Raw genomic sequence first — 24,227 nt, 5'->3', positions numbered from 1 at the left:
ATAAGCGTTACGCCCACTGCTACGATCGTTGCCAGCCACCGTTCTTGCGCTAAGCACGCCTGCGAACGCGCGGCGCCGCCGCTCCGAGGAAGCTAGGACGACACGCATAGAGTTTTGCCGTCAGAGATCGCCCGGCTGCCTAGACCGCGTACGGCAGCCATGGGTGACGCGGCACAATCGAAATATGTGGGACGGTGCTGGCAATCGCTGCGGCGGTCACGGGCACGACAGGGCGTTGCGTCGGTGGTGGCGGTGGCGTATCCCTCTGCAGCTCTCCGGGTTGCCCCTACTTGGGCACCTGTGACACCGGCTGTGCGGCAGATGAATCCAGGGAGACCCTGTCTGCGCACGGCGTGGCCTCCGCCAGTTGGCTGCCGATGTCCACAGTCGCAGCCGCCTCGGCCGCGCGGACGACAGCGCTATCAGCACCAGTGACCACGTCCTCGATCAGCGCTGGGGCCTCATGAGCGACCACAACGCCACACTCGCTCTCTTCCTGCTGCTCCTCGTGCGGTGCCTGAGCAACGTGTAAGCGTACGTTCGGGGTACCCTCTCGAGAAGGAGGTTCGACGGCGCTGCCGCCGCTGTTGTGCAGCTCTGCGTTCATCGCTGCCTTCTCTTCCGCAGCGGCCACGTCGACGATGTCCTCCTCGGCTCGCTCCTCCTCCGAGGCCGCCGCTGCTAGCGGGAATGTCGTGCGCACGGGGGTGTAGCTTATCCTCACTGAGGCAGCGCTCTTATCGGGTACCTTGCCGCCAGCCAAGCCGGCGTTCTCCGTCCTCGTCGCTGCCGTTGCACTTGCAGCGTTGGCCCTCTCCTCCTCCATAGCCTCCTGTTGCAGAGTTTCCAGCGGCTGCTGCAGCGACCACGTATGCGGCATGCGTGACACTAGTGTCTCCAGGTCGCCTCGTGGCCCGGCAAGCAGCACACGCGTGACGCAGCGGCGTCGCGTCGTGCCGTGGCGCATGTCGCCGTGCCGGTGCTCCGTCACCGACACGGACATGCCTGGGCTCTCCTGTCCGTTGCGAGGATGGAGCTCCTCGTGGCCGGTATGGTGGTGATCGAAGTCGTCGTGGCTCTGCGGCTCATTCGAGTGAGGGTAATGCGACGCCGCGGCCGACGGCAAGGGCACTCCCCTGGGCTCAGGCGAGGTGGCGCTGTGCGCATCCCCGTCATTCGCCACCTCTTCCACGGTGGTGGCTGAAGTACAAGAGCTGCTGCTGCGCAGCTCCGGATGACGCGGCGTGGCGTCGTCACACTCGCTCTCTGGGTTCGGGTAGTCGACCTGGGCAGAGAAGTGGGAGTTGGCCAGCACAGTGGGCTGGCCGTGCAGTGCAGTGGCGGCAATGCTGGTGTCCCTCATCTTCAACCTCCCACCCGCCAAGCTCAGAGAATCAGCGGAGCTCAGGCGGGGTAGCAATGAGCCCAGCTCCTGTGGTAGCGGCGGCGGCGAAGGCGCTACCGTCGGCGTCGCTGGCAGCAACGGTGAAAAAGGGCACGCTGTGAAAGGTGGCATGACGACGCTGCGAGCGTGACTTCGGTCCGCGTCGTGCGCGGCCTGCAGCGCCCCGGAGGCGGCCAGTGGAATAGGAGCAACGTCTGGCGGCGCGATGAGGACCTGGTGGCCGGGATCGAGGGAGTCCACAGAGAAGTTGCCAGCGTTCGGTGCCGAACATACATCGAGCATTGGTGCGCTGCCGCCATCGCGCTGATGCTGCTGGTCCTCCTCGTCGGCGGTGTCCTCAGCGAGGAAGTCGGCAGAGCCGCGCGCCTCCCCGCCTTGGCTTTCTGGCGGCGTCCCCTCCATGGTAAGAGACAACACACCATGAGCATGCGCCGCGATCGACGACGACGCGGTCCCCACTGCGGCGACGGCGCTAGCGGTTGCCGCGGCCACCCGACTGGCGGCTGTGGCTGCGGTCGCGTGCGGCACCACGAGTGAATCACCTGGCTCCGAGGTCTCCATCATCCTGGGTTCCATTCCGCAGAGTAGGTCGCTGTGGCCAGCGAGGTGCTCGGTGAGGTCACACCTAACCGCGGCGCCACCTCCTCCTTGCGGCTGGCCACGACGTCAAGGCCGTCAACATGCAAAATGTTGCCGTGGATGTTGCCTCGTACATCACGCGCCGTCACGTCGAGCATGAGTCGCAGCGGCCTACGCGAAAGGTGGTACTCGTCCGGACTCTCTTCGGTCCACTGCTCCTGACGTAGCTGCAGGTGGTACAGCAAAGACGCGTAGCCGCAGGCGGCGCGCTCGGGGTTTGCTTTCAACTCGGTGCGCCAGCGGCGGACCACTTGCGGCGAGCGCAGCCCCGCCTCGAGAAGAAGGGCGTACTCGTTTAACAGCAGAATGTGGCCGCCACGCGCGAGTGCTGGAGGCGGATCGCGGCCGTTTCTGTGTCGTCGAAGGCGCCAACTGTCCTCACGGCTTTCACTATCGCAGGTGCGGCCCGACGCGCCGGACGCCCTTGTTTTCCCGTCGCCACGGCGCAGCGGCCGACTTAGCGCCATGCTCGCCGCCGGTTATGCAACGAAGACGCCGCTGCCGTCGTCTGAGGAAGATCGCGGCGGGCAGTGTAACGGTGCCAGTGTGGAAGCAGGCGGCATGGAGGCGTCCGAGCGGCGGGCTGTGAGGCTGTCCGGCCGCGAGAAGGTGAGGCAAAACGACCCTGACGGAGACAACGCCATCGACGCGGCGTCCGGCGTCGGAGCCGTCGACCCCCGCCGCTCAGCCGCGGCCATCGCCTCGTGTAGCGGCTCCAGCACACTCAACCTCGTCTCGAAGAGCAGCGTCAGCAGCTCATTGGCCACTACGGTGCTCAGACGCGGATTCTCGCACAAGAGAACGTCTCCCATCACATCGAGAATCGTGAAGAGTGAAGTGAAGACTATAACATGGATTGGCACCAGGACGGCGTTTCCCGACTGACCTGGCAGGCTGACTGACAGCAGCTCAGGGTCAGAGCTGCCGAAACAGAAGGGTTCCGCGAAGGCGCGGTGGTACCTCTCCTTCTCCGTGGAGTCGGCGGCAGCGGCAGCGGTGCGGTGGACGGAGAGGCCGGGCGGGTGGGCGCTGATGGACGGCGGCCGCGAACCGTTGCTGTGCGGCGTCCGCGGCTGCTGCCGCGCCAGCTCCGAGGCGGCACCCGTAGTGGGCATCCTAGAGGAGGTGTTGTGGGAAGCGAAGGAGTCCGAGGTCGCCGTGATCGCTTGGGTTGCGTGGTGGCGGAGGACAGATGAGGCGGCGAGGGGTTCGGGATTCAGGGGTGCCGCAGTCACGCTGCCGAGTGGGTGCACGCTGGCGAGCGCCGGTGGCCCCGGCGTCTCCTGTTGCGTCTGCGGCACCGTGGCCGTTGAAAAGCCCCCGTAGATGTCCCCAGCGGCCTCCGCGTCGTTGGCGGACATGCGCTGCTCATCCGCGTCCCATCGCGCAAACACCTCTTTTAGTCGTGCCAGCCGCACCTCGTCGCAGGCAGCCTCGAACTGCGCCTTCATGCGACCGCGGTACTCCGCCATGCGCTCCCGCAGCCACAGCCGGGCTGTACGGATATCGGTGTAGAGCTCATACGGAACAGCGATGTCGTAGGTGCCGGCTAGCGTCAGTGCACGAGCGCACAGCAGCACACAGTTGGCCCAGTGCAAGGCCATACATCGCCGCAGCGTCCGCACCTGGGCAGCCTCGCTCTCCTCTGCCGGCGTGGTGCCTGTGACGACTGCGGCCGTCGGCGGTACAAGCGAGTACGCGTGGCGGTGCGGCCAGTGCCGCATCGCCATGAGGACGGCCGACGCCGGGACGTTGGACTGCGCTGCCAGGAGTGGGGTGAGTTCCTGCGTCTGGCCCACAGCAGTAGCCGCAGTATCACGAACTGCAAGGTGTGGTGGCATCCGTGCACGTGGGATCGCGAGTGGGCTGCCATCTGCCGCCACCGCCTGAGAAGAGGATGTAAATGACCACTTCGAAGGAACGCTCACAGGCGCACTGGCCGCGGCACCCGTTGCTGCTGCTGCCATGAGGCCGTGTGCCGGCATCACCGATGCGGATTGGTGCATAAGCGTCGCAAGCTCCGACAGGCCACGCATCATCGACTCCGTAAAGGGCGTGCCTCAGCTGCTCGTCGGCAGCGGTGTGCGCAGCAGACGCGCTGACGTCTGCGACAGTGCGAAGGCGTACTGCAGAACAGCCTGCGCGACTGTGCGGCTGCAGTTGTACTGCTTGCTTTCAGCCACGCACCCAATGAAGGTCATGAGCGGTTGGCACCGAGTGAAGCAAGCTGCCAGAATGTACCCCACGCGGATGTTCGTCGGCACCTTTTCCGCCGCATCTCGTCCGTTCCCGTCCGAGGCGTCCTTGTCGTCCCCCTCGTCATCGTCATCGTCCTCGCCGTCGCTGATCTCCCCCGAGAGGCAGAGGCACAACAGGGCGTCGGCGTACTCGAGCTTGTTCGCGCCCCACCTGTCGGGGGGGGGGGGGGGGCGCTGCGGCAGCCGCTGCCTGTGTTCCGCCATCCTCCGTCCGGTCCTGTGTACACCTCTCTCGCCTCAGGACTACGCGACGCCGTGCTCGTGCTGCTGTGGCTGCTGTTCATCAGACTGAAGCAGTCAAGGCTCGAGTTAGCGCCGGAGGCGCCAGTGTCGTAATGGCGCTGCTGCTGCTGATGATGGCGCACCTCCGCGCCGTTGCAGCCGGCAAAAACGTAGCTCAGTATCCACTCCAATGCCATGCCGCCGGGCGATCCCGGCGGATGTGTGGCGAGCACCTCCGGTGCGAAGACGTGAGCGAGCATCATGGTGGCCTGCAACGTGAAAACGGCACCCTCGGCGTCGATGGCGCAGATAGCTTCCTCTGTGATTGCCGAATGATGCGCCACGAACGCGATCGCCGATTTCTTCAGCACCTCGAAATTGTCCTGCACAGCATCAATGAGGAGCTCCTCAAGCTGACGGAGCCGCTGGCACTTGATGCAGGCGTACGCGGTCGGCGTGCCGCGAGCGGGGAAGACAGCGGGTGTGAACGAGTTGTCGGGTCCTCAGTCGTCACCGGAGACGAGGCAGCGGCGGCGTTAACCGTGGCGACGGTAAGGTTCGCTGCACCGCTGATCGTCGTGGAGAACGGCGAGAAAGGTCCCAGAGTGTTGCACGGCCCATTAGAGGCCAACGGCGTCAGAGAAAAACTTGCCCGGGCGGCGGCGGCAGCAGCAGCAGTCGCCACCGTTGCAGTCGAAGGCGTGTGCCGGCGCTCATGGCTGTACGCTTGCAGCCGCTGCCGCACCGCTGTAATGGAGAGGAACATGTGCGTAAAAGCGTGCATGGCGTGCCGCACGAGAAACTCCTTCGGAGGCTCACTGGATTCCTCCACTGCCAGTGCCGACGCAGCAGCCGCCCCGTCTGCGAGCCCGCCACCGGCCCCGCCGCCGTTCGCTTCGTCCTCGTACTCACTGTCGCGATTCGCATCCAGAACGTTACTCACGTGGCGCGTCGCGGCCAGGGGGCCGGTGCTGGCGCTAGGCTCCATCGTCGTCAAGTGACACAGACAACATTGTCGTCTCGCAGCGCTGTCAGCGTAGCCGCCGCCGAGCAAATCATGGTTGTCACCCTTGTCCTCGTCGTCTGCAGCGTTAAACCCCGATATGCCGCTAGCGCCTCTATGCCTGCTATCACGCCGCGTCCACGACCGCATCGGGGAGGAGCAGACAGGTCGACGGTAGAGAAAGGGCTCCACCATCCCGACAGCCACCAGAAGAGACTCGAGCAGCATGACGGCGTGACGAATGCGACGGCACTGCCGCTCCAGCTCGACCGTGAGTTCCGCAGTGGTCATGAAGGACTTAGCGGCCTCGGGGCTGAGCATGTTGATGTAATGCGATCGGTCTGGCATGCCAGTGGTGGACGTTGGCGTGCTGCCGCTGCTGCTTTCGCCGTGAGCCGGCACGTTCAGGAGTGGCTGCGGTCGTGGAGTTCGCTGGCCGGCCGGCGAGGAAGGAGAGGGAGGCGTTGGCTGCTGAGACAGCGGGGTACGGCACCCTATAGGAGAGAGGTACTGCGACAGCGGCGGCGTTCCCACGTGATGGGAAGAGAGCAGCGACAGGTTTGGCAAGCGCGGCTCCGTGAGATCAGCGCTTGTGCTGCTGGAGCAAGGAGAGGATTGCATGAGATCGGTGACGTCGGGTGAACACGCTTGCACCGGCGAGGCCGCCATCTTGAGCGATGACTGCTGCGGTGGTGCACGTTGGTGGGTGGCTGGCGCCGCGCCCACCGCTGACGGCAGTCGAAGCGGGTTGGATGAGCCGCTGCTGAAGCTCTATGGTGGCGCACCGGGCTCTCCCGCGGACGGCCGCTGCGGTTGTGCTACCAAAACGTCCTCTAAGGCGCGGTTCGCCACGTTATTCACCCATTCGCACGGCGCGTTCAGCACCTGGCTGGTCCATTGCACCAGCCACCGATGCTCTTCGAAGAAGTTAAGCACCGTGTGCGCATCCCAGACAGGCCCGCACGATGCTATGGAGGCCTCCGCGGGCCCCTCACGCACGCGTGACCGGTCGCCACAGAGCAGATGCACCGCCAGCACGGCGAGCTGCGTGAGCTGCTCTGATGGAAGAGACGTTTCCGGTCTCCCTGAAGACGAGGACGGCTGCGGCTCTGCTGTCGCTGGGTACATTGATGGCTGTGATCGCTCGTTTTCTTCACGCACGCAGTGCGACTCGCTCGTTGCGAACGGGTTCCCGCAAGCCGCCTCGTCATTGCCAGGGCAGTCCGAGTCGCTGCGGCGGCTATTGCCTTCTCGGTCATTCTCCTCCTCCCCCGTGGAGTGCTGCGCCGCGTGGTGCAGGGGCGTTCGCCCTGACGTCGGCGTCGCTTGCCGACTCTGTTGGGGCGTCCACGTATGCAGGGCGAGTTGGAACAAGAACGGGATGCGATGGCGCAGGTAGCTCATGGTGTAGAATTCGCCTCTCGATGCCTCCTCAAAAAAGTCCTCCTGCAGCAGCACTGCAGCCACATCCTCGCGGACGCGGTAGTGTGCATTGTGCAGGGAGCGCAGCGTGTACAGCAGATTCGCGTTGCGGGCGCCAGCTGCTGCACCTGAGAGCATGGCACCGGAAAAGATAGCGAGACACACACATACACATATAAATACGCACTAAGGGACGCCGTCCACACGTGCACTTGCTTTCCTTCCTTCTTCGGTCTTAAACGTGTGTGTGGAGGGGGAGAGGAGAGCAGCGCGGGGGGGAGCCTCTTGTAGCGACGAAAACAAAACAAAATAAACGAAGAGCAAGCAAAGACAAGTTAAGGCAAGAGAAGACACGGGGGCTTCCGGTCAAGATGAATGCGCAAGGCACACACACACACACGCACACACACATGCGCACAAGGCTGTGCGACGGAGACGGCACAAGCAAAATCAGAGGCACACGTGTGCGAAAACAAAACCCACGACAAAAGAAAAACGATAGAGGCAGCGCAGAAGGAAAAGAACGCAGAAAGACGAAGCAGACGGTGATGCCAGCGCTCTCTTCTCTCTTGTTTTGGTTGAGTGCGCTGTGCGGAATTCGAGAAACGAGCTGCGGGGTCTGCGGGCACGCCCGCGTGTGTGTATGTGTGTGTGTGCGCGTGTGTGTAAGGGTTTTGTCCCGTTATTTGCGACCCCTTTTTATTAGTATTATTAGTATCTGTTATTGATGAACGAAACACAATACCCGTAAAGACCACCAAAGCCGGCCAAGAGATGAGGAAACACGGGGACTCGAGGGAAGAGGTTCAACACCGCTTTCGTTGCGTTATGCCGCTGCTGCGTGTTGTTGCCCACCCTCTCCTTTTGATTGTTGTCTGTTTGTGTGTGTGTATATATATGGTGATGATGATGTCGTGTAGCGTCGCGTAGACCCCTCTCTTTACGCACTTCTAACGGTGCCCAAGCAGGGCACACATACGCACACGAGAGAGAGAGAGAGAGATGCGGCGCGCGTGCGAAGCAAGCACGAGTACAAGGGCGAGACGTACAAATAAGGAAACGAGAACAGGAGCGAAGCAGCAATGCGAAATCCGAACACCAACACGCCCACAAGAGGCCGTGTGGCAGGGGCCCGTGGAACTTTTCTTATTAATGCGTTCAGCCCCCCTCTCCCTCCCTCTCCCCTCATCGACAGGCACACACACGCACTCCCTGTGGGTCCCCTTTACTATGAGCACGGGGCTGCGTGCGTTGAGGTGTGTGAGCAAATGACCACCACCACCCTCCAGCTCAATAAAGTAAAAGGAGAGGGTAGGGGTACCGTTCAACGGCAGAGACACAAGCCCCTCCTCCGGTATGATGAGGGGGCCGAAAAAGAAGAGGAACGAAGAGATCTGTAAGACAGTGGTACTAGTCGAATTCCACGAGCAGGAGTTTGTATCGGTGTGGGTTTGCGTGGTGATGGGCGGAAGCGAGAGCGCGAATGGGCGTGTGGAATCCACAGCAGCAACAACACAGCGCGCGCGCCCCTCCCTCCCCACCGCAAAGCACTTTTTCGCCCTCCCTCCCCCTCTCTCTCCAAGTCGTCTCTTCCGCAACACGCGCGCGTATATGAGAGGTGATGCGGATAGCGCCGAAGAGAGCAAGGTCTTTTTTGGGGAAGAGAGGCGGGTGTCGTCGGACGCGGCAGAAAACCGCCTCGCCAGCACTCTGTAAGGCACGCGCGCACAAGATGGATCCGAAGGAGAGGTGGAGACGAGAAGCGCAGGGTGGTAAGCAGAGGAGAGTGGTGTACTTGTGTATGCGCGCATGTCGTTGGGAAGCCAACGCCGGGGAGTGTGCCAAAGTCCGTACGTGCAAGCGCGTGCCGCGCTCGACGCACAAAGAGGAGTGAACGAGAGAAAAGAAGTCGGAAGCGTGTCAGCTCGCAGCATCGTCGTCCCCTTCACCTCTCTTCGCACACACCTCGAGCCATGCCCTCGCAGTCGCAGTTCCCTGCGGGGGGTGGGGGGAGGGGGAGGGGCAACGAAGCGGCGCACATGCGAGAGATGCCTCCTCCTCTTCCCCTTTGGCAACGGTGAGGCGCGGCGGCCTCCCTAATCGAGCACACCTGACGAGAAGAGAGACGCATAGATTCCTCCATCAGTGATGGGCAAAAGAAGAGGGAAGTAAGGGGAAGCTTCGTGGACACGCACGCGCACCCCGTTGCTCGGGTTCTGCTTTTCGATTGTTTTGCACGTGTGCGCATGCTTAGCGCCGAGAACCGATCATGCGCCACCTCATCTCTTACCTGCACGCTCTGCCCCCTCCCCCCTCTCTCATCTCCGTCCCGCAGCGCGTCGGAGATGCTTGCTCGTCTAGGAGAGTCAAAAAGGATGTGGAGGAGGAGGGGGATGGGGAAGGTGCAGAGACGCAAGAGGGCGGCGTCACTCCCTCCATGGCCGTTTAAAAACAAAAAACACCTTTTTTCGCCTCTGCCTCCTTCTCTTTCGCTCGCGGCCGTATACAAACGAAAAGAGAGCCGCAGCACCACCCGCCCAGCTACACACACACAAAAACAAGCACAGAGAAAAACACACGCGGACAGAAAACGCCGGTGCGGGGCGAATCCTTTCAGCGGCGGCAATGCAGCAGTGAGTCGGTTCGCCCGCCACCCATCTCCCGCCTCTTCCCGTGTGCAGCTGCCCACCCTCCAAAGTACAGCATACTTAGTCGTGGTAGACGAGGAGCGCGAAGTGCCCACCGAAGCGAGCGGCAGACGAAATAGAGTGAGAGAACGAAATGGATACGTGCTGCAGCGCCAGCGAACCATAATCGGGCGCACAAAGGCACGATGGGTCGAGCGCATCACGAATCCGCTGCGGGCAAGGGATGCGAGTGTGTTCATCGACTGTGAGCTGGCGCATGTGGCCACTGTGAGGCGCATGACACACGACGCGCACGATCCGAGCACTGAGAAGGGGCACACGAAACAGGAAGAGGGAGGGCTGCATCAGTGATGGGGGAGAGCGCCGCCATGAGAGAGGGGCGCAGTCGCCGGTGGCACGCATTCGATAAAAAAAGAGCCCAGGAATGTGTGCGCGCGCTCGGGGTATTGAGGGAGAAGCGCATAGAGCCCATGAAAGGGCATGGTGTCTTCACCGTCGAACGGCATCTCGTTTACTTACACGCTCCCGCTTCCCCCCCGAACTCCCCGAGCCCTCACCTGCTCGGTCGCTGCACCGCCCTCTGCCTCTCCGAGTCACCGTCCTGCTCTCGCTCTGGCCCATCGGACCGCGAACGCCACACCGCAGCAGCAGGCACACAGACGCACACAGAGAGCCGAACAGGCACATGTGGCGAAGCCATAGGCAGCGAACAAATACACAAGGGCAATAGAAAGCCTCCTCTGTGCATGCCGCCGCCTCTGCCGCCCCCTGTGGCCATGCGGAAGCTGTGGCGCGCAAAGGCAGCGGCGTGTGCTTCGTCCTCGTACCCCTCGTTGTGTTCGGACTCTTCTCGTCTCGCACGGAGCACCAACGATGGGCCCCACTGGCACTTCACTGCCACGACTCCATCTCCACCCAGGCTTCCCGTCTGCAAAAAAAAAAAAAACGGGGCTTATGTGCGTCGCAAAACGAGAAGAGCAAGAGAAAGGATGGCGTGAAGCGGCCCACACGGCTTCCTTGCCCTCCTGCCCGCCGCGCTCTGGGCAAGCGAAAAAGACACTAATAAAAATACTAGCATACGCCCGCTCAGGCACGGACATAGACCGGCACAACCACGCGCGCACAGAGGCAACTACGATCCATCGATTCGGCTGTGCTCGCAGCTACGCAACTTTCTGCTTCAGGAAGCCGTAGCCGAGGTCCTGGCCCTCCTGCTGAAGAATCTCGTAGTACTGGTTGATCATGGTGACGGAGAGCAGGATACCGGTGCCGCTACCAATGGCGCCAAGAAAGTCCGCGAAGATCGTCAGCGCGCCGACGCAGAGGCCCCCGAAGCTGGCCGCGACAGGGATGTACTTCTCCAAGAGCCGGGTCATATCATCCTCGCTCTCGCGGGCCTGCACGAGCCAGCGGCCCTGTGAGGCCAGCTGCTTCGCCACATCCCGCGGCGCCGTGTGCGAGATGGTGATCCACAGCCGGGAGAAAACGGCGCACGAGGTCAGCACAAAGACCACGTAGAATATGGCGTGAATGGGGTCGGCTAGCAGGTCGTAGAAGGTCGCCGGGGGCACGAGGTAGTATGCAAGGCCGCCGACAGGAAACAGCTGACCGTTGCCGCCGCCATTGTATCCGCGCTCCTCCCACCGGCCAAGCAGGTTGATCAGGAAGTTTCGGTTGCCGAAGCGGCGCGACAGGATCTGAGAAAAGAAGCTGATGTTCGACACAACGCTTGTCTGCAGAATGATCGGCATGTTGCTCGTGTAGAAGAGCTTGATCATGTAAGGCTGGCGGTCGTTTCCGTTGAACTTACTTTTTGTCATGAGTGGCACACGGAAGCCCTGGAAGAAGACGACGACGACGAAGACCACGGCGGTGGAGAAGATGTTCGTCAGGTTCGGCAGCTGCGGCCGGTAAAATGCCTCACGCAGCGCACGCACCTTGTCGGTGCGCGAGACGAGCAGGTGGAAGAAGGCGATGATGGCACCCTCAAACTCGGCGCCGCGGCCAGTGTTGATGGTGGATGGAGAGAATGCTTTCCAAATGATGGTATCGCACACGTTTGTGGCGATGAAGAGGGAGGTGCCGCTGCCAATGCCCCATCCTTTCTGCAGGAGCTCGTCTAGAAGAATGCAAATCATGGTTGCCACCATGAGCTGGAGAACAATCAAGCCGCACATGACCACACCAATACGGGACGGATCACCGTACATGCCGGAGGACACGTACGCCACCGCCTCCACCGCCGTGATCACCAGGCCCATCATCTTCTGGAAGCCCTCGAATACCGCCCGCTCCTCACGGTTGTTCGGGTCGTAGGTGAGGATGCGCACGCCAGCTAAAAGTTCCAGGATGAGAGAGGCGGACACGATAGGCGAGATGCCGAGCTCCATCAGCGTGCCCTTGTTACTCGCCAGCACAATACGCATCCAGTAGAACGGGTCGCTGGCGTTGCCAGGACGGGCGCCGTACACGGGGACTTGGCAGCAAATGAGGAAGACAAAGAGCGCCACAGCTGTCCACATGATGCGCTCCTTGATGCCAGGCATGCGGCGGGGCTTCTCGATCTCCGGCAACACCGCCAGCATCGGCTTCAGCGACATTAACCAATTCGCCTGCTTCGTCATGATGGCGGATGAGGACGCTCAGCGGGAAAACAGAAAAAAAAACGAAAGAAATTAAACAGAATACGAAAGGCAATGTACGGAAAGATAAGCTAACCACGTTATGGTTGTGGTTGTATTGTGCGCGTTTTGTTGTGGGGACGTTCAGCTATCACCAGCGGGTAAGGGAGGGGGGTGTAGGAATGAAGAAGGCCGTTCACGTCAAGATGAGCGAGAGGAAGAGGAAAGCGAGCGTTGGTGCGGCACAATGAGTCGAGTTCACAGAGACGCACACACTCAATACAGCAAGCGAGCACGTGAGTGTCTCCATGCAGAAACACGGGAAGACGAGCAGACGCAGCAGGAAGAAGAGCACCGGCGAAAGCCCTGCCATCTTTCAGCTGCGAGTGCGGAGAGCCGAGAGAGGCAGGGGTTCCGGAGACCTGTGCATCCGTACACCAGGCAGGCAGGCATGCAGGCATGCAAGCATGGGCACCGATGCGCACCTTTCCATGTGCAGTCTAGCCGGGCACTCTCCCCTTCCCGCTTTCACCTCTTCCGTCGCGCTTGGCATGCGCTTGTGCCTCAACTGCTGTCGATGCTCCCTCCCCTTCCTCCGACTTTTTTTACATTTCTTGTTTTCTCTGTCGTTCGAAGTCGTCGTGCTGGTGCACTTGGTTCGTCGTCTTGTTGTTTTTGATGTCAGTTTTCCTTCCCATGGATGGGGTTGCATGACTTCTTGCTACTCTCTTTTCGGTTTTTCTTGCCGTCTTACGTTGTCTTATCCCTTTTTTTTTTCTTCCCTTCAGTACCGCACACACGTGTGTGCATGTACATATATAAAGAGACGGGCAATCTCTGAGGATCTGGCATAGGGACGGCGAGAGAGGGGACAGCTAGAAGGGAGGGGGAAGGGGAGGGGGCCTGTTGGGCTCAGAACACCAGGAGTTGTCGCAGCCCGCACACACACACACAGCATACATGTTGAGAATGCATGATGCTGCTCTGGCGGTGCTTGTGCTGCGACAACAACAGTGCTCTGATTTCGTTGCTTCTCGGCCCTTCCCGTGTTGGGTTCCTGTGTTGTTGTCCTGCCTCCTCGTTCCCCTGCCCCGCCTCCTGCGGTGTCCCCCCTCCCCCTTTACACATGGACGCAGTGCACACGTAAATGGTGCGCGTGTATCTGTGTGCGTCCGTGCTAGAGAGAGGGAAAAGCAAGGGAAAAAAAGGAAAGGTAAAAAAAAAACAAAGGAATACAAGATACGCTCGGATACACCGTGCTACACGTGCAATACATATAAAGAGGCATACCTATATATCGATAGAGAGGTTGATAGGGAGAGGATACATGTGTGAAGGGGGAGGATGGGGGGAGGGGAGGGGAGAGTGCGAAGAGGGGGCCGAGCGGAGACGACAACACTATGCGTACCATAAAACACGCACACGAAACAAAAAAGCAAGCACGCCTGAAGACCAAAAAAAAAGAAAACGATACAGAAACGACAGGCCACCGGTTTCACTTTTTTTTTCGTTCGCTCCTTCCTCGTATTGTTGTTGTTCGCTTCATGGATGAATGGGTGTCCGGCGGACACCAGATGCAGTGAGGAAGCGGAAGAGGCAGACAGCGCCGACGCGGATCCTCGGCAACCAATCACACGCACAAAAAGGGGGGAAACGGAAACAGAAATAGACCAAGACGAAAAACAAGAGGGAAGACGTGACTTGCATTCACAGAAAGAAAATGAGAAAAGCAGAAATCTACGGAGGGCATGTGCGATGAGAACCGGAGGACCAAAGGAGCGGAAGAGAGGTGGGAGTGACGGTGCAACGTCGTCACTTTTCGTTAGCACAGTCGCAAGGGACTGAAAAGGCGAAAGAGAATGGTGGCGGTGCGAAGCGAAAACATCTCGGGCCGCTTTCGATGAGAGAGAGGGAGAGGGCAGTTCGACGGACCGGCTCACGCGTCTCTAGCCCATCCGCGCCCCCTCCCTCCTCCTTCCTCGCCACACTTTTCGTTTTTTCTTCTTTTTGCTTGATTGTTTTTCGTTAACCACTGCGTCTCTCCTTACTTCCAGCCTTCGCGGTGCAGACATGACAGCGTCGTGTGTGCGCGTAAGCGGAGGCGTGCGAAATATCGCTTCTTGTTGTTGAGCGCATGGGCAGTGGCGAAGGCACCCTGCGGTGACGTACAAAACAGAAGAGGCCAACGGGAAGCACAAAAAAAATGAAAGAAACCCAGAAAACAAGAAAAACCGAGCATGAAACGGAAAGACGAAGAAGAGGAAAAATAATTTTTTTGGTGACGGCGCGTGACGAGAAAACACGTTAGCACGCTAACAAGAGCAAAACAATGACAAGGACATAAAACAAAATAAAAAAGCCCTTGCACGCATCTTGAGCGTCTTCTTTCCCCCTTTTTTATCCGCCTACATCTCCCCGGCAGCCCTCTTTTGTTGTCGCGCTTTCCTTTCCGGGCGAGTGTGTGCGGGTGTCGAGCTGACAGCAGCGGAAGAGGCCGCCACGCCGACACACGCATGAAGCACGGAAAAAAAACACGAAAAAAAATGTAATGAACCCAAACACCAAAAACGCAACGGGTGGCATCGTTGAGAGAAAAGCAAAAAAGGAAAATAGAAAAGAACGACGCAACACGGCTCGTGGGGAGGCGAAGGCGCGAAGGACGAACAGAAAAGGTGGAAAAGGGAAGAACCGCAAATAAAATAAAAAGAGGTGTCAGAGCCACGTTGCTCCAAACGCGAGAGGGGTGTGTCCGCGTATCGGCGGTTTGTGTGTGTGTGTGTGCCTTGTGTGTGTGTGTGGTGTCGGTGTGTGTTGGCGCTTCACCTGGCCCTGCTCCGACTCCACACACACACAGGCACAGGCGCAGGCACAGATAGAGCACGTGCTACTCAAGGAGACACGTAAGAAAAAAAGAGAGAACACTTTAAAACAACGGAGATGAAAAGGGCGAAAATATAAAAATAAATAAAAAAGTGCGGAGAGGCGCGGGAGAGAAAACACGCCGACCGACATACATGCACACAGACAGGCAGGCAGACATGCACACACAGAGAGATACAGAGAAAGAAACGCGCCAAACAAGAAAATACGGTATATTGAGAGGGAGATAGATGCTGAATGAAAAGGAGAGGAGAAGAGGCGAGAGTGGAAGCGAGAGATATGGCAGACAAGGTGATACTTCTGATGTCGATGGATACACAGAGAAAAAAAAAGGAACGAAAAAAAAAGATCGAGCCATAATAGTAAAATAGACAGTCGCACATGCAAGAATGAAGAGGAACACGAAACACACGACCAAAAAAGAAAAACATCAGATACAAATACAGTCAACCAACAACCAAACGTATTAACTATATGAACGATATATTAAATACACAATATATATATATATATATTAAAAAGAGAGGGTGGAGAGGAGCCGAAATAGAAGCTATCGTAAGCGATACATGGTACTACGCAGAAAAAAAAATAAAATAAAAAACTCAAGCAAAACAAAAAGGGAAGGTGAGGGAGGAGAATACACACACAGGCGCAAACAAAGGAGAGGAGGGCGGTAGGGAAAATTTTTCATTTCAAATAGTTTTCTTTTTAAGATGAGTGGAGGTCGTGGCCACACACTCGCAGAGAAAGAGAGAGAGGGCATAAGCACACACACACACACGCATACATACATACATGCACACGCACCGTGGTGCCCGATGCGGGCAGTGTATCACCACCACCCGTCACCCACCTGTGTGTGCACGCGATCCCTTTAAATACATTGCGGGCACACACACACACACAAAGGAAAGAGCAAGCACGACCACACAACATCTGCCCCAAGCTCGCCCCCACACCAGCAGCCCAGATCCCAGCAAGCGCTGGAGATGAACGGGCGTGCCAGCAAGTCGTATACTCAAGGGCCGAAGCTGTCGTTGCGGGCGGGTGCGACTGCAAACAACTTCATGAGCCGCTCATCCTTGCGCATCCACTGGAGGCAGCGCTGCATGTCTTCTCCTCGCTCAAAGAGCACAAAACAGCCGCCGTAGTACGGCGGACGCAAGAACTCGCGGTACCGGAGGAAGCCGGCAAACTTCTCGGAGAAGTACTCCTCGCGCAGCACGCTCTGTGCGAAGCGGAAGAACTCGCGGTCCTCTGCGTTCGGCGACGGCCGCGAGAGGGCTTCGTCGGCAGCACCAGCGCCGCCGCCATGACGGTCAGCACATGGGCCCGTCAGCTGCGAAGACGGTGGTGGCTGCAATGAGGAATACGCTTGTGTACCTCGGTTATCCAGCGGACTGCGCAGATGCGGGGTCGCCGTCGAGGTTGGCGAGGACGACGATTGGTAGCACATGTGGTGGTGATGGTGCGGCACGGCCGAGACCAGCAGGCGGGTGCCTGCGGCACCGCTCGTTGGTGGCACCTGTAGCGAGGGGGTGGTCTGCGATACAAGCCGCGTCGGTATCGGCGGCGCAGCTTCCTCGGCGTACGCAGTGGTAGTCCCCGGCGCGGTCACTGAACCTTCAATGGTTGGTGGTAGCCCCACCGTCGTGAACGGCTTCATGTGCATCGCACTCGCACTACCTGTGCTGCTGCCGGTGCTGCTGCGCACCTGGTCTTGCTGCAGGTACCCGGGTGCGTCGAAGTTGTGGATGAGGCGCACAAAGAGCGTACGGGAAGGGAGGGGAGGCTCACTCGAATGCCGGGGGTGATGGTAAGACGCGTGGCGCTGCTGCAGATGTGGTTCGTCTTGACGGTACGGCAGTGCTGGCGGCTCTGGTGGTGCGCCTCGCCAGGCATCCACCCGCTCACGCGCATCGCTGCGCTTAGCCATGTGCGAGCCCCAATGCGCAGGAAAAGGAGGTTGGCAAGTGGTGGAATGCGCGTGTTGGTGGTAGGCTTTCTTAGCGGCGCCGCAGTCGTAGTAGCAGCGCATCTCCGGCCTCTGCAACGGCGCTGATGGTGCCGAGGAAGCCCAAACGCGGCGCGTCACCGGCGAAAGCGCGTGGTGCGGCGTTGACGGAAGCGACGGGTTATGCGCTGGCGGGTGTGTGGTCTGTGCCTCAGCACAGCCGACAGCGGCGCAAGGGTTTAGTGGCTGCTGAGGAGACTGCAAACCCGGAGACCACGCGATGGGCGACGGCAGTGGATGATGAGGAGCTGCCTGTAGTGTTGACGCTGGCCGGGCCGGCTCTGACACCTGCGAGTAGCTGTCGCCGCCGTCGTGGCTCGGCTCTCGGCCTAAGTGCGGCGCCGCCATCGCCATCGGTGGTGGCTGCGGTGGACGGATCACCGCCGCTGCCGTCCCCCACGGCGATGGTGGGTAGGACAAGGGGGAGGAGGCGAGAGAGCTGGCAGCGGCAGCCGCAGCGGCCGCCACGTTAGTGGGTGGGTGCTGAGTCTCCAAGCTTCGGGCCCACTCCGCTCGCAGAAGGGTGCACCTCCGCAGCAAAGATGCAAACTGGCCGGGCACTGACTGGGTGCAGAGGTACTCCTCGTACTCCAGCGGCGTCGGCTCCGACTCGACCGGCGAGCTGGGGAAGCAATCACTCGTCCCGCCAGCGGGCGGCGCACTGCGGTCACCGCACGCAAGGGCAGGCGGCGCCTCAGTCCCTCGCGCGGACTCGGCAGCGGGTGGTGCGCCGAATGTGGAAGTCTGTACCACTTCCTTGATGATCAGCATCTGCTTGAACCACGTCAAGGCTTCCCGCGCGGCTGCGATGCTGTCGTAGACGGCGAAGCCGACGTTCCTGCCTCGCGAGCTCTTTACACGAAGCGCCACCAATCCCTGTGGTGGCACATAAGGCTGCAGCTGCCACTTGTTCTCGATGAACGCAGGCAGACCATCGATGAAGAGCGTCGTGGCGACTGTGTCGACAGGGGAGATCGGTGAAGACGCCATCGCGCGGGCAGTGTTGCGCGGTTGCGGCTGGTTCAGCAGAGACCAGCTGCTGCTGCTCGGGCACGAGCCGGTGGATGGGTCTTCCCACGCCGCCGTCGCATACCAGTCGGAGAAGGAGTGCCGCTCCAGAGCAATCGTGGAGCTTAGAGACTGCGCGTTCGACAGCGCTTGGCGCGACCGCAGGGGAGCGGCAGAGCACCGAGTGGGGGTGCTCGCGCTCGGCAGCGAGCCCACGGTGTTCTCGGCGAGCGGTAAATCGTCGCCACCGGCATCGGCGCTGTGCCGCGACCGCGGCAGTGGAAGTCCGTGCAGCGGCGAGTTCAGCGACTGGTGCTGCGAGTTCACACCATCGAACGGCGAAGAAAACAGTGTCGGGCGCTCACGGCACGCTACAAAGTCATGGGCGGGCATGGTGGCTGTCGTCGAAGTCGCCAGCGCTGCCGTCCCGCCCATTGCCATGTTCACGACACTGCTGAAGGGATGGGAATGCGTGGAGGTCGACGCAGACGCCGGGCCGCCCGCACGCGCGCTGCCTGTAACTGAGACGGCGCGCGCAACAGGCAGCATCGAATGGGCAAGCGCCCCCCTGATGGAGTCAGAGAAGCTCTGGCTCGAGAGTCGGCTGATGGAATCATCCGTATCAGCGGCCGGAGGCGGCGGTAGTGGCTGCGCCGAGGCGCGGGTGGCAGTTTGCGACTGCCCCTGCGGTTGATGAGAGGCCTGCTGCGGAGTATACGAGGCGGACGATTGCCGGTACGGGTTGTGGTGGTAGCTGCTCATGCTCAATCGCGTGCACATGAAGTCAGCGATCACCCGTCTGAACAATCCGGTTTGTGTGCGTGCGCCTTTGCAAGCCTGTCGGTGTGGAGGTGTATAGATGTATGGGGCGCGCTTAGAGAGTGTCTCCCTTAGCAACGAGGGCACGGCAGAAAACAACAACAACAACGAAAAAAAAAAAAGAAAGGGTCGTGAAAGAGAACGGGAGAGATCACACCAGACACACACGCGCGAGAAGGGGCGAAGAGGAGAGGAGGGGAGGGAAGGCGGCAAAGAAAGACCACACACGCACACGCACAGAAACTACGGGTAGCCAAAGAGGAAAGCACGGAAAAAAAAAAACGCACACGGAGTATGCAGAACAGAGCGAGGGAAGCGTGCCGACGCAGAGGAGACCAACACCAAACTTTCACGCGCACGCACATAAAAGACAGAGGCGTGGCCTTCGCCGGACAAGGAGACGGAGAGCAAACACAGGCACCACTTTTGTGCCTCGCCGCCCTCCGCCTATCTTTCTCTCTCTTGCCCTCCCCAACAGTCGCCAGCGAAAGGCGTACCTAGGAAATGGAAAAAAAAAAAGAAACACGCACGCACACACACAAAACGGAAGCAGAAAAATAACGACCCGGAACACAACGGACGCGCACCAAACCAGCACACTAGCGTCGTCGAGCAAGCGCGTAAGAAGCGAAGGCGGAGTGGAGCGGTCCAAAACGAAAGGGTCCGCCGCTGCACGTTGAGGTGCCTCGCTTTCGAAAAAAAAAAAGAAAGATGACAATGATGGTGCAACGAGATCAAGCGCAACGCCCACGACTCGACCGAGAGGAAGGTGGGCTTGCAGGAAGGGCGAGGGCGACGGCGTCACTGAGAGGGAGATGGGAGCACGAGAAGCCAGAATGGGAAAAAAAAAGAGAAAAGAAGTGGAGAGAGGCAGAGGGTGGGTCGGGGGTGTGCAGAGAGTGGAATACGATGGGAGAGGGAGAAGAGCAGGGACGACAACACGAGGGGACACGCTCACGTTGCTGTCCTGCTTCGTGCACACGTTCCCCGTATGAGTGAGGGTGTATATGTCGGCCAGTGATACCGATGAGGACTACGCTTATTTCGGCGTTGGGTGAGTGTGGAGCGCTGTGAGCACCTGAAACGGTGGGGCGGGTAAGCGGAAGGGAGGGAGGGGTATTGTGCAGCAGCGTGGACACTACAAGAGCGCCAGGGGTTGTGTATGTGCGCCTGTGTGTGTGTGTGTGTATGTGTGAGGGGGTTCGGCGACCCTGCGCGAGTGTCTTCGCGAATTATGCCTCTGTATGTCTATATATTTGTTTTGTGTATGCGNACTGCAGGTTTTCTGTGTCTAATATGTGAATGCGTTGTTTCCTCGTCTGTGTATCGCAGTGCGTGCTCAAAAGGTGTATGTGTGGCGGTGCCTTCCTCCTCCTCGTTGTTTCGAAGCGCTCCTTGCCGGGCTGGGCAAGCGAAAGGGGTGCGGGGAAAAAAAGAAAAGGGGGGATTGGGAGCGCCGCTTCCCCAAAGCCGACGTTCCTCGCGCCAAACTCTGCTCCACCCACCCACCCAACCCCCCCTCCCTCGATTCCTTGTTTTTTTTCAGCGTGACCCGCTGCAGCGTTGAATGTATCGACGCACCGCTGTTGCCCCCCCCCTGTCGACTACGTTGGGCGCGCTAAGGCAAAACCAGCACAAAGACGCAGAGTGCCCGAAAAGGGGTCGACAGTGAGTGCAGCCCGCCGATTGATGCAAAAAAAAAAAGAATAAAGGCGGGAGGAGGGACGCAAGCCGCGAGAAACGACGCAGCTGAATTTGAAAACACGAAATCAGTTCACAACGCGAAACGAAGAGGAGCGCACACACAAGACACGGAGAAAGAGGTTCCTCTCTCCCTCCAAAATAAAAAGAGACGGCAGGAGCGTACAGATATGACGGTGTGGAAGGAAGGAAGGTTGGGCGTTTTATGTGAAGCAGAGCGCTGGGAGCCCTCTTTCTGCCCTTACCCCCTCCCCCGGACGGCGTTTCCTTGGTGTGGAGGTGTTCTGATTAAGTTTGTGTATGTGTGTGTGTGTGTGTGTGCACTGATATGTAAAAAAAAAGTGTTTGGTTTGCATCCACTCCTTGAAGATGCTGACCCGTCATTCCTCTCGCTAACGTTCCTGTGCCTCCGACACGCGCGCCGCTTAGACTCGTTGTCGTCCCTTCCGTTTTCAGGGGGGTATTATGAGTGCTTGCCTCGTTTGTGAGTGTTGTGCTACTTCCACAGTTGTCACGGGTGTGGCGGGAGGTGGCGACACAAAGAAAAACCGTGAAATGTAGTGTCGTGGACAAGACGGAGTGAGAGGGGGATAGGAGGGACAGCGGGGGGAGGGGGTCGGCCTTGCAGTGGCACGGGTGGGTCACAGAAGGTGGGGAGGGAGAGAACAGAAACAAAAAAGCGGTGGAGGGGGGCAGGGAGGGGGTCAGCACACCGGTGCACGCCGACAGGAGGGATCACACGCACCGTGTGACGCAGAAAGACCCGCAGGACGACAAGAAACGAAAAAAAAAGCTTAATTCAGTTCAGGAGAACAAGAAGATGATAAAAAAAAGGATGAAGGGCGAATGATGGTAACGAGAAGAGGCGGCGGCGGTGCACACGATCGAAAGAAGAAACAACAACAACGTTTCTGTGAATAAGAACGTGAAGAAAAGTCGAAAGAAGAGGAGGTGGAGCGGAAAGTGGGAGGAGGGATGCGTGGAAGTGGGCAGCAAAACAGAAGCGAAACAGAGGGGAACGAAAAATGTGTGATGGAGGTGTGGGAGACAGAAGACAAAGGAACAAAATAAACAAAAACGATATTCAAGAGAGAGGGTCGATGCAGAAGGAAAAAAAAAATGGAGTGGAAGTGTGGTGGTGGTGGTGGAGGGCGAAGGAGAGAAGAAGTGGTGGGAGAGAGATTGATTGGGGATGGGCGGTGGGGTGCACGCGTGAGAAACACAAGCGTGACACACACACGCGCACACACAAAAAAAAAACGAAAACGCCGAAGATCAAATGATAGGTATGTACGTACGTGTGTAAGACAAGCAGAGGCAGAGCGTGTGCACACACACACACAGGCAGGCAGGCAGGCAAGCAGAGAAAGCGAGCAACACACGAGGAGGCAGGACAGAGAAAACACTCCAGCGTTACGCCACAGCGGGAGGAAATGACTAAAAAAAAAACGAAAACGCTTGTGAAGAGAAACGTACACGTACTCAGGTAGACGCAGGTGCCTTAGAGAAGGCGTGAGCATGTAGCCACCGTCACGCCGATCCCACCCCCTTCGAGTGTGCACGAAGGAAACAACTAAAACGAAAAAAAAAGAGTGACGAACAGAAAAGAAACGTAAGGCGAGCAAAAGAAAAAGAAAGAGCGAGCGAGAGACCACCGAGGAGCGCTGTCAGTTGCTTTCAGCGCTTGCGGAAGTCAAAGTACAGGAGGGGAGAGGGAAGAGAAAAACGACGGGATACAAGCTGAAAAAAAAAGTGTCCAATCGAGGAGAAGCAAACACAGGGGAGACAGTTAGCAGGCTAGCAAGGGCAAGGACGAAAAACGATCACACACACACGCACACACGCAGATGCATACATACATAGGCACGCACACAATCGCGTTAGGCGTCGCACCGAGCTCCGTAGCACACCCCACCCCCAAGCTGAGTGGTGGTAGGGACGGCTTCCCGTATCCTTCTAGGATGTTGCTGTTCGTCCGTTTCGTTGTATGCGTATCGGTCGACACCAAAGAGAGTAGAATATCAAGAAGACGAGTGAGGGGGGTATTCCGCGCCGCCAAATACGCTACATACAACGTAAACACGCAGAACCAAGGCGAGACAACAGAAAAGAGCCCGAGAAAGGGAAAAAAAAGAAAAGGGAAAGCTCAGACGAAGTCGGTGCAGGAAGGGAGAAACAGAAAACAAGAAGACGCGGAGGAGGAAGGAGGAGGAGGAGTGGCGGACAACGACGACGGGACAGACAGACACACACGGCGAAAGGGAGCAAAACTGAACGCAACACAAAATCGAGCAGAGAAAAGGTATGTGAAAAAGCAAAGGAAAACAACCGTAAAGCAACGAAAAGCGATTAGTAGATGGACGGTAACACGACGTTGCACTCGATATCACAGTGATCCGGCCAACAGAAAGAGAAGAAGTGTGACTGCGGGAGAACAGAGAGAAAGGGCGTGAAGAGGCCGGGTTAGAGAGCACAAAAAAAAAAGGAAGCTCGAATCTAGCTTGCGTACCTTCGTAGATTGGGTGTGCCGAAGTGTGTGCGTGTGCGTGTGCGTGTGCGTGTGCGTGTGCGTGTGCGTGTGCGTGTGCGTGTGCGTGTGCGTGTGCGTGTGCGTGTGCGTGTGCGTGTGCGTGTGCGTGTGCGTGTGCGTGTGCGTGTGCGTGTGCGTGTGCGTGAGCAATGGAGAAACAACCGCAGCAAGTCGGAGAAAACAGAGGAGAGGGCTTGAGGCGAAACAAATCGAGCAGCAGAGAAGATCTTGTCTCTCAGTGCTGCTCCTCCTTCGTCGAGCCGGTGCAGTTGTCCACGGTCACTACCGCTGCTGATCTTGATGCCACTCCCCGTCGCTTTCACGTCACTGTAAATTCCCTGTCGAGGAACTCTGACAGTCACACATGCCCCACCCAAATCAATAAAAATCGATCACGCAACGGACTAAAAATCGAGAAACAACACTTTCAAAAAGAAAAAAAGGGGGAAAAAGAAGGCAGGCAGAAGACGAAGAACCAAGCGGTAATGCTGAAGATGAGCAAGGTAAGACACAACGGCAGAAGTACCACAAGGCGCACGCGCGCGAGCTCACGAGGTACACCAGGAGAGCAGACAGACAGACAGGCACGCGCAAGCAAACCAGCAAAGTCCGAAAACGCAAAAAAAAAGGACACAGCAAGCAGCACAGCACGGGAAGCACGTACGAAGCAGCTCGGCGACAGGAGGAAAATGAAAGGGAGAGTTTTTGCCTGCTCGGGTGTGCGCGTGTGCTGGATGGAGGGTCTGTACGAGCCGTCGTGCGTGCGCGGGCTGATGCTGTTGTGCGCGTCGGTGAGTCGGCGTACCGCCGATGCTTTGGTGAAGTAAGAGGAGCCGGTGTGTACGTGTGTGAGGGGGGAGGGAGAAGAGGGGAGGGTCTAAGCGTATATCTGTGAGTTCGTGCTACCAAAAAAAAAAAGGAGAGAGAGTTACGGAGCCGAACTATGAAAAAAAAAAAGAAAGCGCGAGAAGCAGCAACTACAGCGAAGAAAGAAGAAAGCAGGAAGGGGACAAGGGGAGAAAAACGACCAGTACTCGAGTTAACGACAAAACACAAA

The 24,227-nt window shown here is 58.6% G+C and overlaps 3 protein-coding genes and 1 pseudogene across 4 annotated transcripts; all 4 read right to left on the bottom strand.

The window, feature by feature from the left end:
* Nucleotides 1-286: 286 nt before the first annotated feature.
* On the bottom strand, nt 287-1,981 carry LINJ_11_1070 (hypothetical protein; the record flags this gene model as incomplete). Its single annotated transcript, XM_001463869.1, has 1 exon — nt 287-1,981. The coding sequence occupies one exon, from the start codon at nt 1,979-1,981 to the stop codon at nt 287-289; it is 1,695 nt and encodes a 564-aa protein (XP_001463906.1).
* Nucleotides 1,982-2,434: 453 nt separating this feature from the next.
* Nucleotides 2,435-4,083, bottom strand: LINJ_11_1060 (annotated as a pseudogene). Its single transcript has one exon. A coding segment is annotated over exon 1 (1,649 nt).
* A 6,677-nt stretch (nt 4,084-10,760) lies between these two features.
* On the bottom strand, nt 10,761-12,221 carry LINJ_11_1050 (putative SEC61-like (pretranslocation process) protein; the record flags this gene model as incomplete). The annotated part of the gene is made up of 1 exon (XM_001463868.1): nt 10,761-12,221. One exon carries the CDS (start codon nt 12,219-12,221, stop codon nt 10,761-10,763), a length of 1,461 nt encoding a protein of 486 aa, XP_001463905.1.
* A 3,895-nt stretch (nt 12,222-16,116) lies between these two features.
* On the bottom strand, nt 16,117-18,561 carry LINJ_11_1040 (conserved hypothetical protein; the record flags this gene model as incomplete). The annotated part of the gene is made up of 1 exon (XM_001463867.1): nt 16,117-18,561. One exon carries the CDS (start codon nt 18,559-18,561, stop codon nt 16,117-16,119), a length of 2,445 nt encoding a protein of 814 aa, XP_001463904.1.
* Nucleotides 18,562-24,227: the final 5,666 nt, after the last annotated feature.

The sequence above is a fragment of the Leishmania infantum genome, chromosome 11, assembly GCF_000002875.2.
Source record: "Leishmania infantum JPCM5 genome chromosome 11".
Lineage (NCBI taxonomy): Eukaryota > Euglenozoa > Kinetoplastea > Trypanosomatida > Trypanosomatidae > Leishmania > Leishmania infantum.
The sequence above is the reverse complement of the archived record's forward strand: the minus strand, read 5'-3'. Positions and strand labels throughout refer to the sequence as shown.